The sequence below is a fragment of the Papio anubis genome, chromosome 1 (assembly GCF_008728515.1).
Source record: "Papio anubis isolate 15944 chromosome 1, Panubis1.0, whole genome shotgun sequence".
Taxonomy (NCBI): domain Eukaryota; kingdom Metazoa; phylum Chordata; class Mammalia; order Primates; family Cercopithecidae; genus Papio; species Papio anubis.
Window position 1 is genome coordinate 120,253,597 of NC_044976.1, and position 18,950 is coordinate 120,272,546.

Consider the following 18,950-nt stretch of genomic DNA (forward strand, 5'->3'; position numbering starts at 1 on the left):
AGCAATCCTCCTGCCTCAGCCTCTCAAGTAGCTGGGACCACAGGCATGAACTACCATGCCCAGCATATTCTTTTTATTTTTAGTAGAGACAGGATCTCACTATATTACCCAGGTCAGTTTCAAATTCCTGGGCTCAAGCAATCCACACACCTTGGCCTCCCAAAATGTTGGGATTACAGGCGTGAGCCACTGCATCCAGTCCGTCCTATCTTTTAAAAAATATATCAAATAATTGTTCATAAATCATTTTCTGTAGTAGAGAAGAGAGCAATTTTTCTTAAAATTGGCAAATAAGATTTTGCATCTACCTTTGAGAAAATCGTATTTGTAAAGTGATTTTAAAAGAATGAAGTCTATGAGTATAACGGCATTATAAAAGTATCAGTGGCCAGGCACAGTGGCTCATGCCTGTAATCCCAGCACTTTGGGAGGCTGAGGCAGGGGGATCCCAAGGTCAAGAGATTGAGACCATCCTGGCCAACATAGTAAAACCCCGTCTCTACTGAAAATATAAAAATTAGCTGGGCGTGGTATCATGCTCCTGTGGTCCCAGCTACTGGGGAGGCTGAGGCAGGAGAATCTCTTGAACCTGGGGGGTGGAGGTTGCAGTGAGCCAAGATCATGCCACTGCACTCCAGCCTGGGCGACAGAGCGAGATTCCACCTCAAAAAAAAAAAAAAGTATTAATATATGGAAATACAAATGTCATATATAGATGTAAATTCTCCTAATGGTTCTCCTGAGCATCATGATTTTTTTCCACGAATTTTTTTTTTTTTTTTTTTTTTTTTTGAGGCCAGGTCTGGCTCTGTCGCCCAGGCTGGAGTACGGTGGCGATCGGCTGCTGCAACTCAGCCTCGGAGTTCCACTCCGTGTCTCCTGCCTCAGCCTCCCGAGTAGCTGGGACTGACCGCCACCTGCGCCCGGCTAGTTTTTGTATTTTAGTAGAGAGCGGGGAGGTTTCACCGTGTTGGCCGGGATAGATGCCGGTCTGCGGCCCGCAGTCAGCCGTCGCCAGGCCTCTACAAAGTGGCGGGATTGCAGGCGGTACGGCCGCGCCCGGTGCGCGTGCAGTTCCGGGGTACATGTGCAGGATGTGCAGGTTTGTTACATAGATAAACGTGTGCCATGGTGATTTGCTGCACAGGTCAACCCGTCACCTAGGTATTAAGCCCAGCATTTATTAGCTGTTCTTCCTGACACTCTCCTTCCCCCAACCCCACCCGACTGGCCGCAGTGTGTGTTTTTCCCCCACCATGTGTCCGTGTCTTCTCATCGTTCAGCTCCCACTTATAAGTGAGAACAGAGCATCATGATTTTCATTGTCTATCAAATGCTAGAAGACTACTCTGTCTGCGTTTGTTACTATGTTTGCCCCATTTTTCTAGCTGTTCTTACATGAATTTAAACCTACATCAATGGCTATTTCCTCAACATTTGGAAACAACAGATACTTATTAGAAAGAAAGTATTTTATCCTTCCTGGCTATAGATCTTACATTCCTCTTATATAACAATCCTAATTCCCTCATGTTATCCTAATCAATGAAATGATTTCACTTATTTTTCAAAGAAGTAGCTATTTTACTACAAAGCAGAAATCGCAAGGCATGGGGTGGGCACTGTTATACTCCATCAGTCAGTATGTAAGGGAAATCAAACTGTCTGATTTTGAATCCTGCTTCTACTTTTTACAACCTTGGACAAATTACCGATCTCCTCTTTCACTAGATTTATTATTTATAAAATGGAGATACTAACATCTACTCATAGATTACTGTGAGGTTTAAATAAGAAAATACGTATCAAGCATATTTTTCTGGCATGTAATAAGCACTCTAAAATTTATGCAGTGATGAGGATAATGATCATAGACAATCTGACAGCATCTTATCCGAAGGAAAAAATGCGCATTTCCTTTGAGTAAGTGCTACTGATTCTAGGAATGTGTCCTAAGGAAACAACAAGTCAAATGTTTAAAGGTAGGCACAAGACTACTTATGGTAGTAAGCAATATTTTTTACTGGTCATACAGCAAAAAATTAGAAATAACCTACCTGTTCATGAAGAGAAGTTGGTGAAATAAATTATGGGACATGCATACAGTGGAAAACTTTGGAGACAAAATAGTAAAATAGTTACAAATATAGGCTTTGAATATAAATTTTGACAAACTGAGACTTCTCTCATCTCTTCAGAACACCCTGAGTTCTTCCTGGCCTTTCTTCCTTGCTTTTCATTTGTGTCAGTCAGCTCTCGCTCATATAGCAATCTTAAAATCTCAGTGGCGTATAATGGTGAGCGTTTAGTTCTCACTGTTGCAGGGCAGGTGAGGCAGTTCCGCCTCAAACCACAATGTCTAGGACAGCTCTGTTTTGCACTGTGGCCGACTAGCTAAAAAATGTTCTTGTGTCAGCAGTCACAGGAGAACAAGAGGATGAGAGATAATGTGTGAAGCTTCCTAAGTGCTAAGTTTGAAATGAGCACCATGTCGTTTCCATTCACATTTCGCTGGCCAATGAAAGTTGCATGATGAGCCACAGTCAAGAGTCAGAGAGGTACCCTCATGAGGCTGTGGAGAGAGTGTAGATTCAGGGAGCGGTGAGAAACTGGGGCCAGTACATCAATCTACAGCATGGTGTGTCATTTTTCGTTCTCTGCCAGTAAGATTGCCAGTCTCTCTGCACTCATTGAATTCATCCTAGTTTCTGTTTAGCTCTCTTTCTCTCTTACCACAATACCTAAAAATCTTTTTGTAGGGTTACAGCTCTGTCTCAGGAGCCACCTCAGTTTGGTGGCACAGAGCTCACCACTGGTACTCTAAAACTCTTTTCTTGAAGACATTCCTGTCCATGGGCATGGGTTATTTTTCGTCTCCATGGCATCCACATTAAACATTTAATCACCTTGGATTTAGCCAAAATAAACACTCCAAATTTATGATGTCTTTCAGGAAGAGAGTGTGTTTACTTTTTTAACCAAAATGGCAGATTGATCCTGTCTGTGTCCCCAGAGGAGCAGAGGCTGGTTTGCGTGAGGGCAGATCTTGTAGATGTGTGACTTTTCCCATGGCCTCATAGAGGCTGATATAGAAACTTCTGGATCCAAAGGATCGTTTGGAGGCATTAGCCAGGCATTGAACCCATGATAAGAGTGAGGTTTTGCCATATTCTAACCCTAAGAAACAGAAACGGTAGAAGGGAAAACTAATCAGAACGGAATATCAATACAACTTTAGCCTTTTCCCTGGATTCTGAGAGTTCATAACCTAAAAATTAGAACTTCAAAGTGGGAGAGATGGGCTAAGAGGTATGAGCATGGGGAAAGCATGTTTCAGAATTCAAGATGTATTTCCCAGAAAAGGAACAGTCAGAAAAGGCAATTTCCTTCCTCTTTTCTAATTTGGCTCTGGAGCCCCAGCAGAATCTCTTCAATATCTTGCATGTTACAGATTTCGCTGCTCCCACCACCTTGGAGACAACATGTGGTTCTTGACAGCTCTGCTCCTTTGGGGTAAGTTGGACTCAGAGGGGTAGTTAGAAGGGTACAGGCTGTGGCTGTGGGGAGTCAAGAGTTTTGTCTTCCTGTGGTAACTTTGAGTAGAACTCATGAGTGTGGAGACAACATGTATCTGTGCTTCCATGGTTTATTAGAGTTTATTTTATCAAAAGGATGGGAAGGGGGACCCTGAGGTAGCATTAAGCCTGGAAACACCACAGTAAAGTTTCATTGATAACCACCTGTAGCTTGTTCAGTTCTGTTAGTACTGGATTTTGAGAGAGAGAAATAGAAACTCAAGAGACCTGAGTTGATCCCTCAGAGTCTACATTAATTCTGTGTCCCCAGTTCTCTCTTCCTCATCATTTTCCCTGGACCAACTGATATCTTTATTCTCTGATCTCTTGCAGTTCCAGTTGATGGGCAAGTGGGTGAGTGACCTCTAACTCAGCTTCTTCTCCTATGCCACTTTCCTACTTCCAAAGGTTGGATCCTATTAACCTGAAGAAGAGCATATAGGGAAAGCAGAGAAAGAAGAAAGATTCATAAATTATGTAAAATCTCCCATATTCAGAGCATGATTTTCATAAAAACCATGTTTTGTAAGCTTTCTTTCTAAAGTTCCCTGAATGAGCTCTTCCCTCTGAACGAAATGCCTAAATATATCTATAATAGCAGGAAAGGGCCAGAATTGCACAAACACTGAAGAAGTCTGCTGGGTTTCCCAACATCCCCTAAACCAGTCCCGTTTGCAAGAAAGCAGAGTGGGTTTTTTCTCCTCAGAAAGAGCCAGGCAAATACTGAAAGCTTCAAAGAGAGGAGTTTGAACCTCTGTTTCCAACGCACAAGCTGCGGAAGCCCTGCTCTGTACTCTCAGAGACTGTAGCTCAGAGGACAAGGAACACAGCTCCGCTCGGCTTGCCCGAGTCTAAAACCCTGCTTCATTGCTCCCAACAGGAAAACCTACATCAGTAATTTAATCCTCAGCAGCCCCAAATTCCCAACACCCAGACGAGGATTTCATAACATGAACAGAGGTCTCTGCAGCAGGAATTGGACACTCGTAAAGGCTGGCTTTTGTAGGTGTCCACTTGCTTATTTTTCAAGTAAATCTAAATATGCATTTTTCCTTTGTGCTATCCACAAAAGCCTTACCAGTCACTCAGAGCCCTCCCCTTTACTCCACTTGATCTTTTTCTTTTTCTTCTTGTAACCTCCAAGTAGATACCACAAAGGCAGTGATCACTTTGCAGCCTCCGTGGGTCAGCGTGTTCCAAGAGGAAACCGTAACCTTACAGTGTGAGGTGCCCCATCTGCCTGGCAGCAGCTCTACACAGTGGTTTCTCAATGGCACAGCCACTCAGACCTCGACTCCCAGCTACAGAATCACCTCTGCCAGTGTCAAGGACAGTGGTGAATACAGGTGCCAGAGAGGTCCCTCAGGGCGAAGTGACCCCATACAGCTGGAAATCCACAGAGGTAATTATGACTTGGACCAGGAGGGCCGGAAACCGCAAGGTCTATCCTCTGCGTTCTCTCCTTTCTGGACACCAGATGTGTGTGTGTCAATTTATCTGATGCAGGTCTCAGCACTGTGTACCTACCAGGTGAAACTAAATCAATATCCTCAAAACATCACAGCAGGGTCCTTAAACTATGTACCAACAGTACCTCAGCTGGGCCAGCTGTAAGTAGGATGTCTAGAGTGAGACTTAGGCCCTAAGATTGTATCATTATTCCAAATGTATGCCTGCACATAGTAAATGATAATAATTCAAATAAATGGGCAATAATGAACAATGAAATATCTTCCTCCCACCCAATACTTCAGGTCTGCAGTCACCTTCCACAGAAACAAAACTGCGCATATATACACACACACACACATATTATGTGTATATATACATATTATGCATATATATTAGCATTATTATATATAAACTACATATATATACACACGCATATACATAGTTTTAAAGGTGTGGTTGGTAAGAACACTTTTTAAGTATTGTCCTACATCTTACTTTTATCACTTAATAGAAATCTACTTTAAAATGTCTGCTGCACAGCTGTAGCAGAATTAATTTAACCATTCTGCCTATTAGCAAATTTTTAAGATGTTTCCACTCTTTTGATTTTATAAGCACTGCTGCAATAATCATCTTTATACATACATTCCTGGGGCACATTTCATAGTATATCTGTAAGATAATCTGGACATGGACTTATTGTCATATTTTAATAAATGGAAGCAGAAAAGCCCACCACCCAATGAAACCTGTAAGGAGTTTCTATTCATCAAGAGATGGAGACTGCAATCTTCAGGGAAAAATGCTTCATTCAATATGCAAGACAAAATAACCAAAGGTATTATTTAGTTATTCAGAAGTACTGAGTTTAAACTTCTTTGAAAGTGATCATGCAAAAGTTAATCCACACTAGAGGCAAAATTACCTTTATGCAGACATGGTTGCTGTTAGAGGAAATGTGTTTTAGCCAAGGAAATGTTGAGAATGTCTGAGGGAAGGCTTGATATTTCTCATGTGTCCCTTAGGTCTCTGTAAATAAGTTCTTAGGATGGAGAGGTGAGGGAAGCTGACAGAGCTGTTTCCTTTTCTTTTCTTTTTTTTTTTTTTTTTGAGACAGAGTCTCACTCTGTCGCCCAGGCTGGAATGCAGTGGTGCGATCTTGGTTCACTGCAACCTCTGACAGAGCTGTTTCAACAAGACACTTTGGACAGTTCAAGCAGAAGTGTCTCATGATTCAAGTGACAACAAAAGGACTAGGGCTGGGATGAGGCAATTTTCTTCACCTCTATATAGACTCTAGGACACCCACATCAGTGACTTATTGAAAATCGTATCTTTTTTACATCACATTTTCATGTGAATTTTCGTTGAAATGTAACTTACGTACAGCAAGCCATAAATGTACACCACAGTAAATTTTTGCAAAGTAAACAGCATCCTGATCTATTTTAGACATTTCCAGCACCTCAGAAACTCCTTCTTGCCCATTTCTAGTCCACCCCCTGACACTGACTTCCAGCACCATAGGTTTTTTGCCTCTTTTTGAACTTCATATAAAGGGCTACAGTATGGGACAGGATGTACTCTTTTGTGTCTGGTTTATTTTTCTCAACATTATGATTGTGAACTGTATATGTTATAAATTGAAGTTCATTTGTTCTTATTACTGTATATTTCATATTTTCCCATTCTGCTGAGGGACTCGGGCTGTTTCTGGTTTTGACCTCTTACAAATAGTAATGCCGTGGACATTTTTTAAACATGATTCAAATATTTTCTACCATTACTAGTGTTTGACAGTTTCTGATGGAGGTATGTTACAATTTCCCACTCTTGGATATACAAATGCAAATTAAGCGTTTCCTTAATGACTATGATATTGACCATTTTTCACATGTTTATTACCTATTTGGGTATCCTTTTTTGTACGGTCTTTTTGACAATTTTTCTATTGTCTGTCTTTTACTGACTTATAGGAGTTATTTATATATTCTGGATATAAGTCCTTTTTCAAGTGTTTTAAATATCTTCTCCCACTCTGTGGCTTTTCTTTTCACTATCATATTATAGTTTTGTTTGTTTTCAATGAACAAGACTTGTTAATTTTACTACAGTACAATACACCAAAAATTTTGGTTGGTGCTGTCTATGCCCTATTTTAAAATGTTTTGCCACAGTCAGCCATGGGGAATTCAATTGCAGCTCACTGACTCTGAGTCATTTCAATTTAATCAGTATATGCTAAGACCAAGAAAATGAAGCTGGTTGGTGGACCTGGGTCCTAATCACATGGCTGACTCCAAAGTCATGAAGATGGGGGAATGATTGCTGAGTAGGAAATTAGTAATGTCTGCTAAAAGCTGCATCTCGTGAATTTTGATATATAATACTCCCACTACCATTTAAGGTTAAAAATTTATAAATTTCCATTATACATTATTTTATTCATGAATTATTTAGATTTTTTTGGAGGGTAGTTTTTTGTTATTGATTTCTCATGTTATGGCACTTTGGTTAGAATTTGTGTTAAATATGGTATCAGTTCATTAGTATTTGTTGAAAATTGCTTTGTGGCCTAATTCACACTTAATTTTTCTAACATTGCATGTGTGTTTGGAAAGCATATGAATTTTCTTTCTAAAGTAGAGCATCCCACAAAATCAAGCCTATTAATTGTGTCATTCAAATATTTTCTACCATGACTAGTGTTTGACAGTTTCTGATGGAGATGTGATACCATTTCCTACTCTTTCGGACATATGAAGCAAAGATGGCAGTGTTTGGGCAGTGCAGTCTTTCAGCGCCTCCTGGCTGTGGGTGGGAATAAGGGAGGGAAGATAATTAATTATATTCGGAAGCATTATATCCGTATCCATGACTGTAAAATTCATGCTACGTGCGGCATAGAAACAATTGCCTTCCAGTCTTAGATAAGTTCTGGAGGGGGGAAAAGCACTATTGTCTCTTCTCCTTCTTGGTCTCCTACGAGCCCCATTTTTATTTAGCGAAACCAACTGCCTCTGGAGAAAAGAAAAGTAGTTGAAACATTTTTGGTTATGTGTAGAGGTGTACGTCAAAAGGAAGAACCCATTGACTTGGAGCTTGTTTTGCTAGTGGTATCATTGATCTTACATATGTGAGTATTCATATCAATGTAGTGGGATGTTTATATCTGGATGTTTGCCCTTCTGTGTGTTTGTCTTAGGATGTGTGGTCCTATTAACAAATTTGTCAAGAGTTGGAGTGTATTTGTTTTATATTGCTGTGTAACAAGTTTAGCAGCTTGCAACAACATACATTTATGATCTTCCTGTTTCCATGGGTCAGGACTCCCATCACAGCTTAGCTGAGTGCTCTGCTGAGGGTCTTCCAAGGCTGCAGTCAGGGTGTTGACTTTGCTGTGTTTCTTTTTTCAGCTCTTCTAGGCTCACAAGGTCACTGGCAGAATTCAGTTCTTTGTGGTTCTAGGACTGAGGTTCCTACTTTCTTGCTGCACGTCAGTAGGGGGCCACTCTCAGCTCCTAGAGGCCCTTGACTTGTGGTGCTCTCATAGGTCCTCTCCTGGCATGGCAGCTTACTTCTTCAAGTTCAGCAGGAGACCTTCTCCATCCAGACTGCTAAGATAGAGTCTTACATAATGTAGCAATCCCAAGAGTGACATTTCATCACCCTTGTCATATTCTGTTGGCTAGAAGCAAGTCATAGGTTCCACCCACACTCAAGGGGATTTTACAAGGGAGTGGGTCATTGCGATCATTTTAGAATTCTGTCTACCATGCTGTATGAACTGTTTTTGTTTCAATCAACTTCTGAGATCTGGAAAGGGAAGATAAGAAAGGGCCGTGTGCACAGTTGGCAGTAAAGATTGCTTTTCTTTCCACCGAAGCTAAAGATATTTGAGGAACTGGATATAGGCCTGAGATTTAGCAGAGCTCTGAGGCTGGATGTTGCAAGGAGAAAAAACAGAAAGCCCACAGGGCCAAGCTTGGGCCTCCTTGTACCTCCTCCACTGTATACATACATTTTGGGTTCACTTTTTTCAGACTGGCTACTACTGCAGGTATCCAGCAGAGTCTTCACAGAAGGAGAACCTCTGGCCTTGAGGTGTCATGCATGGAAGGATAAGCTGGTGTACAATGTGCTTTACTATCAAAATGGCAAAGCTTTTAAGTTTTTCTACCGGAATTCTAAACTCACCATTCTGAAAACCAACATAAGTCACAACGGCGCCTACCACTGCTCAGGCATGGGAAAGCATCGCTACACATCAGCAGGAGTATCTGTCACTGTGAAAGGTATCGTATAGGAATAGTCATAGAACTGATAGTCCCTCCCCCTGAGGGACCATCATAAATAATCTAAACTCCTCACTTTAATCTACAAGCGAAGAAACGGGGCTCCAGAGAAGTCAACTGCCTTACTAAAGGCCACACCATGACCAGTAGCTGGAACCAGAACTGTGGTCTCTGGGTCCCAGTCCATTACTCTTTCCGGTGTACCGCAGCCCCCATCAATAATCACAGGAGCTAATGTCAGTGTCAGGGCATAATGGTGGTCCATTTCATCCATCTTATTTTAGTTGTAAGGAATAGAGACTCACTCTAGGTAGCTAGGAGAGTTAGAAAATAATACCATGGAATCTCATGAAAGCTCCATAGAAAGAGAAACCTGGAAAACATGAGGAACAGGTTATACTGTCCATCTACCTCTCAGGGACAAAGCGGCCTCGGTGGCACCACTTCTTCCTGAGCATCTGCAAGCTAAGCAGTTTGCATATGGCCTTGTTCTGACCCTTTCACAGCCTTTCCTCCTAATACAATCACTAGCAATTTTCTCTGTCTGAAAAAAAAGAAGTTCACTCCTGTGGGAAAGAAATTATTGTTCCAGATTATCCTTCTAAGTCAGGAACACAAGTAATGAGTCACTGAAATGGCAAATGTGTGAGTCAGGGTCCACTCCTAGTTGACCACTACCAGAAGGGCACGGTTATCTACCAGATGACATAGCCATTCAGGGAAGGATGGACCATGTAGAGCAGGGGTTCGCAACCCTTACCGGTCCGTGGCCTGTTAGGAACTGGGCTGCCCAGCAGGAGATGAGCTTCCTCATGAGCCAGCAGTACAGCCTGAGCTCCTCCTCCTGTCCAATCAGTGGTGGTATTAGATTCTCATAGAAACATGAACCCTATTGTGAACTGCGCATGCCTGATGATCTGAGGTGGAACAGTTTCCTTCCAAAACCATCCCCACCCCACCCACCGGCTGTGGAAAAATTGCCTTCCACAAAACCCAGCCCTAGTGCCAAAAAGGTTGGGGACCACTGGTGTAGAGGTATCCTCGGTGGGACTGAGCAAGCTGGCAACCCTAATTATGTCTATTAGGACACCCCAAGAATGGCTTTCTGCTGGAAGTAAGAAGGGTTAATGCCTTATGGATGCATTTTCTAGGGCCAGGTTTCCCAAGGGGGTAAAGCATGTGTCTTTTGTGAAAAGGACCTGGATGCTAAACAGGCAACCCTGTCCCCCATCAACTTTCTCCTTAGAGCTATTTCCAGCTCCAGTGCTGAATGCATCCGTGACATCCCCGCTCCTGGAGGGGAATCTGGTCACCCTGAGCTGTGAAACAAAGTTGCTTCTGCAGAGGCCTGGTTTGCAGCTTTACTTCTCCTTCTACATGGGCAGCAAGACCCTGCGAGGCAGGAACACGTCCTCTGAATACCAAATACTAACTGCTAGAAGAGAAGACTCTGGGTTTTACTGGTGCGAGGCCACCACAGAAGACGGAAATGTCCTTAAGCGCAGCCCTGAGTTGGAGCTTCAAGTGCTTGGTGAGTGAGAATGGTGAGAGGCCACTAGCGCAGGAGAAGGGACTCCCTTATCTCCCATGGGACTGAGGTTTGTTCAAGGGTTTCATGGCCCAAAGAGGAGGGGCAAGTCTCTTCAGGAAAAGCCCACAAGCAGACCTTTCCTTCCTTGATTCAGAACATCACTCTTCTCCTCGCAAAGTTTATTAAATTTCCTTTCCTTTCTTTTTCTTTTTCCTTTGCCTTTCCGTCCTCCATTTCTTTCCTTCATTTTCTCCTCTGTCCTTCTTTTCTTCTCCTTCTTTATTTTATTTTCCCCTCCCTCCCACTCTTCCCGCCACCCCGTAACCCCCCTTCTCACTCTCTCTTCCTGCTTCCGTGTCTCCCTCCCCCTCACCAACAATCTCACCAACAATTTATCAAGTTCCTCCTATCTATTTTCGTAGGCCTGGGGATATAAAAATGTTTGAGCATAGTTTTTGCTTCAAGGAGCTCACAAGGTGGATTTATCAGACACTGATTTTGTAAACTGCAAATCACCACCTCCCCAAGTGTCTCTATGTAACTGAGGCAGAGGGATTGTGAGCTCCAGAACAAAGGCTCCTTGGGGGTGAAAAAAGTTAATCTTCAACCCGAATTCATTTCAAGTATTAAATGGCATAGAGATACCAGTTGTTTCTGGAACTAGGGAGTAAGTCCACGGACAGGGCCCAGCGATTAAGCTCTTCCAAGGAGCCTGTCCCCATCTACACACCATATAGCCAGTTAGAGCTACTGCCAGTTCCTTCCTGCTCCCTAAAATGATCAGTGCCTCCTTGAGGACAGGTACATCAGGTCTCAGTCAACCTTCCCCTCCAAACATAATTCAGCCCGACCCCTCTGGTCTCTAAATAGTATCTCTTCTCTTTGTCTTTTTCTGTTTCAGGCCTCCAGTTACCAACTCCTGTCTGGCTTCATGTCCTTTTCTATCTGGTAGTGGGAATAATGTTTTTAGTGAACACTGTTCTCTGGGTGACAATACGTAAAGAACTGAAAAGAAAGAAAAAGTGGAATTTAGAAATCTCTTTGGATTCTGCTCATGAGAAGAAGGTAACTTCCAGCCTTCAAGAAGACAGACATTTAGAAAAAGAGCTGAAGAGTCAGGAACAAGAATAAGAACAGCTGCAGGAAGGGGTGCACCGGAAGGAGCCTGAGGAGGCCAAGTAGCAGCAGCTCAGTGGGTGGCCATTGATCTGGACCATCCCCTGCCCACTTCCTCCCTGTGAGCACTGCACACAAACATCCAAAAGTTCAACAACACCAGAACTATGTGTCTCATGGCATATAACTCTTAAATAAAGCAAATAAATGAACTGACTTCAACTGGGATACATTTGGAAATTTGGTCATCAAAGATGACTTTAAATGAGGCCTACTCTAAAGAAATCTTGAAAAACTTACAAATCAAGCCTAGCCTGATAATAATCCTATTACATAGTTTGAAAAATAGTATTTCATTTCTCAGAACAAGGTAAAAAGGTGAGTGGGTGCATATGTACAGAAGATTAAGATAGAGAAAGAGACAGAATGAGAGACAGGGAGACAAAGAGACACACACACAGCCAGGAGTGGGCAGATTTCAGGGAGACAAGAGGGAATAGTACAGACGATAAGGAAGGAACTAGAACTTACAAATGACTCCTAAGGGACTGTGAGACTGAGAGGGCTCACGCCTCTGTGTTCAGGACACTTAGTTCATGGCTTTTCTCTTTGACTTTACTAAAAGAGAATGTCCCCATGTATGTTCTAGGCATACAAGGGGGTAACTCATGATGACAGATGGATATATTATTCTTGCCCTCTCTTTTGAGGCTTTCTCATAACCGCTGTATTTCTAGAGACAACAAAAATGCTGCCAGTCCCAGGCCCTTGCCCTGTAGGAAGGCAGAATGTAACTGTTCTTTTTGTTTAACAATTAAGTCCAAATCTCCAAGTGCGGCACTGCAAGGAGAAACTTCAAGTAGGTAGAAGCGGCGATCTCACAGAGTCCAGACCTTGCCTCCAGAGGTTTGCTTTACCTTCCTGATTTTCTGGTTGATTACTAACTAGCTTCAGGATACGCTGCTCACACTTGGGCTGTAATTTGGAGACAAAATATTTTCCTGCCACTCTGTAACATAGCTGAGATAAAAACTCAACTATGTAAATGACTCTACTAAAAGTTTAGGGAAAAAACAGCGGGAGTATGACACACGTAGCAACTTGATTCTAGATTATTTGACCCGTAAATGATGGGTTGGAGCGTCGCGCGCCGAGCGTGTCCCACGGCAGGGCGCTTGCGCCACACTGTGGCCGCCTGTGCATATTGCAGCCTCCGCCCCCACCCATCTGAGGGCCGCAGCCGCTGGCGTCCGGGAACCCAGCTGCGGCGAAAGCTGTTGGGCGCGCGCTTCTCCGCAGCTCCGCCCTCACCAAAACCCAGTGAGAAATTATTTGCATTCCTGGAGGCTGCAGGAGCGACAAATGGGCTCTAGGAGTCGGTGGGTGGGAGCAGCGGCAGGCGGATGGAAGAGAGCAAGGGGTCGGCCGTTCGTGTCTGATTCGCCCGAGTCAAGGGGCAGTCCCCCAAAATCCCAACGTCATTGTTTCCTCTGGGCCGGCAGATGTGAAAATCCGGCTGCAGGATGTAAGTTCCGTAGTCCGCGAGGGCCCGCGGCCTCCCCAGGCGCGTAGCTTTGAGTCGCTCCCACCCCGCCCCGGGCCTGCCTGCTCTCGGGCCCCGGTACGGCGCCACCTGGCGGCCGTCTATGGAAGTTGCAGCTGCCGTCTGTGGAGGTTGCAGCTGCCGCCAAGCCTTGGTTCTGCTGCGGGCCTGAGGTGCGCCAGGCCGAGCCTCCGCGGAGAGTAGGACTGATAGATCACAGGAAGCGGGAGGACCGCGCTCGGTTCCCAGCAGCCGTCCCAGCTTCTTGGACTGGCGCTAAAGCGGCCAGAGGCGGCGGCGGTAGGGAGAGAGCGGTTGAGGAGTGCGAACGGCCGCCTGCCTCCCCGTCCAGCTCGGAGGACCTCCCAGCTGGTTCCCTCGCCGTCAGAAGCAGGAAGGGAGCTGGCTGGCTCCGCGGGATCAGCAAGCCCGCAGGCAAGAAGGCTCCAGGCTCCGCAGGGGCCAACCCACATGGACTCGGAAACCGCCGAGCTTCACCCACAAGAGTCCACGGCCCATCCTATCACGGATGAAAAGATTACAGGACTGACAGTGAGGCCCTGGAGGGATCTGATGCATCTGGTGGGGAGGAGGATGGGTCGGACTTTTGGGGGATCGCGGGGTGGAAGAATGTCTTTCTTCTCCCTGGGACCTACCGAGGCTTCACCTGTGAGGGTCTTGGGCCCATCCTTCAATCCGAGGGCTTCCAAGTCAAAGCACAACTCCCCAGAGTGTACAGGCGGAGTAGAACCGGCATTAGGTTGGGAGGGTGGGTCGTTGTGGGTCGTTAGCGGTCGTTCCTCACCTTCCAGGCTCGGTATGGAGACCTCTAAATTCATTGTAGGACCACAAGAGCTTCTGTAAGAGTCCGGGCCGTTTCAGAACACTCAGAGGGTCCTAACCTGAGAAGTAATCCCCAAAGCAGACCAACCCAGTTTGGGGTAAAAAAGGAATAGCTTGGTCCATTCTGGATCTTTCCTAGCTAAATGCCTTCAGGATTTAGGAATCTTTTCCTAGGAGGGCCAAGAATTAGCTAGACCTGCCCAGCGATTCCAGCCCTGAGAACCAGACAGAATGGAGGCATAGCTGACAGCTGGCTGGGAGGGGGCTGACGGTCCTCACTGCCACCAGGCTTAGTTGAGACAGATCCCCCAAGCTGTAGAGAAGACAACAGAAGCAAGGAGACCAGTTAGGAATCTAGGTGAGAGGCAGTGGCAGCCTGGACTAACATGGTAACAGTGGAGCTATTGAGAGTGGTCACATTTGGAAGATGTTTTGTAGGAAGAGTCAACAAAGTTTCTTATTGATTAGATGTAGGGGATATGAGAAAGAGAAGAATAGGAGGGAAAACACCTAGATTTTGGGCCAAAGCAGTAAATAGTCCATTGACAGAATTGAGAAAGCAAGTTGGAGGAGGGGAACAGGGTAGCAAGAAGCAAAAGTTTCATATTGGACAGGTTAATATTCCTATTTGACATTTAAGTGTAACTATTGAAAAAGCAAGGGATATATGAAGAATCCTGGACTAGAGATACAAATTTGCCAATCATCATATAGATGTGGTATTTAGAGTCAGAGGAGTAGAAAGGACAATGTGAGGGGGAAGTACAGATAGAAAAAGGTCTAAGCCTGAACCGTGAAACATGCCACATTTTAGAGGTTGCGTAGAAGAGGTGACAGCAGAGGATACTGATAAGGAGTAGCCAGTGAGGTAGGAGGAAAAACAGAGAAGAAAATGCCTCAAGAAAGAGAGATCAACTATGTCAAATTCTCCTGAGAAAACAATTGGATTTGGAGTGGGACTGCACTAAATCTGTAGATCTTTTGGGGGCGGGAGGGAGAGGGTTAGGGAGGATTGATATCATTCCAACATTGACTTTCCAATCCATGAACTCTCCATTTATTTATTTATGTCACTGTTACTGTCTCACAACAATATTATAATATTCTCTCTAGATGTGTTAGATGTATTCTTAGGTCCTTCATTTTTGTGTCATTGTAAATGGTATTGTTAGAATCTTCAGAAGTAATTATTGGCCACATGCGTGTAATCCTAGCACTTTGGGAGGCGGAGGCAGGCAGACGCTTGAGTCAGGTGTTGGAGACCAGCCTGGGCAACATGGCAAACCCCATCTCTACAAAAAATACAAAAATTAGCCAGTGGCACACGCCTGTAGTCCCAGCTACTCGGGAGACTGAGGTAGGAGGATCAATTGAGCCCAGGAGGTGGAGGCTGCAGTAAGCCAAGATCGCACCACTGCACTTCAGCCTGGGTGGCAGAGGGAAATCCTGTCTCAAATAATAATAATAAAAAAAATTGATTATTACCAGTCTCATAGCTGAGGTAGAAATTTTTTTAAAAAAATAAGTAAGTACTGCATTTATTCACTCCAAGAAAAGTAAAAGCTAAGGCCCAGAATGTGGCAAGTCAAGGGTTAAAAGATGAGAACAAGTTTTCCTCTGCCTAGCAAGCTCACTTCAAGGACAATTATAAGATAACGCTGTCCGAATAGCCAAGGCCAAAGGAATAGGCTCCAGACACCTCTCCCTTCCAGAGCAAGGTTGAAGGAAAAAAAAGAGAAAGACAGATTCTTTTACTGTTACTCTTTCCCCAGGCTTCTTAAACATTATTATTTACAAATGTCTATATTTAGCCAGTTTTTGTTTTTCTTTCAATGCAACTACAGGGTCACCAGCTATGCAAGGTCCCAAGTTATGTTATGCTATAGATTACATAACCTGTCACTGTATGATTAACTGCTTTTGTTTTGCTTCTGTAAGGCCGCTTCTAAAAACCCCACTCTGTCTTTGTCCAGTGCTCAGCTTTTTAGATGCAAATCTAAAAACTGAAAGACCAAATATAAAAACTGAAAGACCTTAAGACACATATATCTTAAGTTTGGCAATGGAAAGCAGGATGTCACACACACACAAAGCTAGTAATGTGAAAATCTGGTCTTGCATAAGGTCTTTTAGGTTTAGACTTCTTTGTTAATGTACATTGGCAGGAAAATGGGAACCAATAAAATTGTTTGCTGTCCTTCTCCCTCTATTCTCCACTTCTGGTTTTGTTTCTCAATGTGGGGTCAAAACTTCCAAAGGGTAAGAAGCTCATTTTTCTGCCTTTCCCCTTCATCTCCCTATCGCACTAGGTACATACTACTCCTTAACACTTAGAGAAGATAAAAAAAAGAATAAATTGTGGAGAGGGAGCATATGTGAAAGTAAAAGATTCCCAGACATAAAATGGGAGTTAATGGAGAAAGAAAATCTCTAAGGAAGACTGGAAATAATTGGGTTAGGGATTCTCGAGAAGTAAACTAAATTCTCCAAATGCGGTATTCTCTGAGAAGATAATTTAATTTTGAAGAAGAAATGGCATGCTATCCAGTGAAACAGCGGTCCTCTGGAGCCTGGCTGTGACTTCAAGGCCTACTTCTGGAAGGTCAGAAAAAGACCTCAAAGAGGAGAAATGGGCATTTACGTAGGTTTATAAGTACCATCTTTATTTTAGAAAATAATCATTTTCTACCTTGAATTCTAGTTTATTGTGATGAAAGATTGCAAAATTTCGGGACATGACTGAATTGAAATCTTGGTCCTGCACTTCTATAGCTCCTTGAATTGCAATTTCTTATCCCAATCATTTTATCCTTTCATTCTACTATGAAATCTATATCATGGCACGTAATAGTCAACTTTATTATTTTAATTTACCGAATGGTTATTTACCTTTCATGGGTTATTTCATTTAGCCTTCATAATATCTGTTGTTGTCATTGCCTCACACTCAGTAGGTGGCTTTTAATACTATTCTACTATTTTTATCAATTTGTATGATATGAATGTTCTCTCCTCAGTGTTTGGTAACGCTGTCTGGCCTTGCTTTTGTTTGTTTTTTGAGACAGAGCCTTGTTGTGTCACCCAGGCTGGAGTACAATGGCGCAATCTCAGCTCACTGCAATCTCTGCCTCCCAGGTTCAAGTGATTCTCCTGCCTCAGACTGCCAAGTAGCCAGGATTATAGGCACACGCCACCACACCCGACTAATTTTTGTATTTTTAGTAGAGACAAGGTTTCACCATGTTGGCTAGGCTGGTCTCAAACTCCTGACCTCAAGTGATCCACCCACCTCGCTCTCCCAAAGTGCTGGGATTACAGGTGTTGAGCTGCCACACCCAGCCTCGGTACTATTTTTAAGGATATGTATATCTGATTTTTTTTCTGTTTATCTTATATTCTTTATTCAGGTATTTTACTTTTCTTAGCTCAACTTTGGTAATGTGTATGGAAAAGTCACCATTTTGTCTACAATTGCAAATATATTTATATCAAAAATACACATCACTTTAGTATCTTCTATATCTAATATTACTTATGTGCTTTTTCAATAGTAAGCTTATGGAAGGATTAACTCTAATTTTCTTTTCAGAGAACAGCCTTTGGTTTTATAAATTCCATTTTGGTGGAATAGGAAGGTATGATCTGTTTCATTGACTATGCTTTCATCTTAGTTTGTTCCTTCTACTTTACACAGGTTTTTGTTGTGTTCCTTTATTAGTGTTTGAGTTAAAAACTTAATGCTCTCTCTGTTGCTCAGGCTGGAGTGCAGTGGCATGATCTCAACTCACTGTAACCTCCGCCTCCCAGGCTCAACGATCCTCCTGTCTCAGCCTCCCTAGTAGCTGGGACTATAGGCATGCACCAGCACATCCAGCTAATTTTTGTATCTACTGGAGACACAGGGTCCTGCCATGTTGTCCAGGGTGGTCTCCAACTCCTGAGGCAATAATTGGGAGTCCAAGGTGATCTGCCCACCAATTATTTTCTCTTAAATGTATTTTAAAGCTACGAATTTTCTCCTGACTGCTTCACATAGGTTTTAATATTATTTGCCATGAAATATATTCCACAGTGGAATGACAGATAATTAGGATAAGAAATAGCAATTCAATGAGTTATTTAAATATAGGGCTAAGATTTGAATTCTAGCTTACTGGGACCAAAGCTTGTGAAGTCTCAGGGTATGGTTGAATTATAGTGCTCTTGTTATTTCTAAAGAGTGTGTAATTTTTATTCTGATATCCCTTTTAACCCATGTGCTTTTTCCCTAAGAGTACATCTTAAGGAGGGCATGTTTGATTATTTTATTGTTTTATAATCAGTTAACTATGCCCTGGTCCTATATGGTTTCAGCTTTTCAACACTTGAGACTTAATTTGCCATCTCACTTATGGTCAATTTTTGTCAATAGTCCATGTGAATCTGAAAATAAGGTAACTTTCCTATTTTGAATATAAGATGGCATAGGCATAATTATAGTTATGATTAATCTTATTAACCATGTTCTTCAAATTCTCCATATCCTCAATAAGTTTCAATCAACTGGATCTGTCAATTCCTAAGAAAGGTGTATTAAACTTATCACTGTGATTGTT

General features: G+C 43.1%; 2 protein-coding genes across 3 annotated transcripts; one reads left to right on the forward strand and one right to left on the reverse strand.

The window, feature by feature from the left end:
• Window positions 1-3,385: 3,385 nt before the first annotated feature.
• On the forward strand, window positions 3,386-13,069 carry FCGR1A (Fc fragment of IgG receptor Ia). Of its 2 annotated transcripts, none has more exons than XM_009180047.4 (6): window positions 3,386-3,513; window positions 3,909-3,929; window positions 4,720-4,977; window positions 9,071-9,322; window positions 10,569-10,853; window positions 11,755-12,197. In XM_009180047.4, the coding sequence occupies exons 1-6, from the start codon at window positions 3,483-3,485 to the stop codon at window positions 11,982-11,984; spliced, it is 1,077 nt and encodes a 358-aa protein (XP_009178311.1). In that variant the 5' UTR covers window positions 3,386-3,482; the 3' UTR covers window positions 11,985-12,197. The 2 variants fall into 2 exon arrangements, with proteins under 2 accessions (XP_009178311.1, XP_003892601.1); XM_003892552.5 differs by having other exon boundaries at window positions 3,387-3,513; window positions 4,723-4,977; window positions 11,755-13,069.
• LOC103875601 lies at window positions 13,008-14,351 on the reverse strand. Its single transcript, XM_031666178.1, is given in 8 exon segments — window positions 13,008-13,191; window positions 13,193-13,277; window positions 13,279-13,391; window positions 13,393-13,542; window positions 13,545-13,613; window positions 13,615-13,788; window positions 13,895-14,032; window positions 14,169-14,351. Coding segments are annotated over 8 exon segments (1,080 nt in total). The 3' UTR covers window positions 13,008-13,023.
• Between the last annotated feature and the right edge of the window lie 4,599 nt (window positions 14,352-18,950).

Bases quoted from the DNA above. Each gene is read 5' to 3' on its own strand.
- FCGR1A (XM_009180047.4), top strand. From the start codon at position 3,483: ATGTGGTTCTTGACAGCTCTGCTCCTTTGGG. The intron at 3,930-4,719 runs GTGAGTGACCTC...GTAACCTCCAAG, and splicing joins TCCAGTTGATGGGCAAGTGG to TAGATACCACAAAGGCAGTG. The intron at 9,323-10,568 runs GTATCGTATAGG...CTTTCTCCTTAG, and splicing joins AGTATCTGTCACTGTGAAAG to AGCTATTTCCAGCTCCAGTG.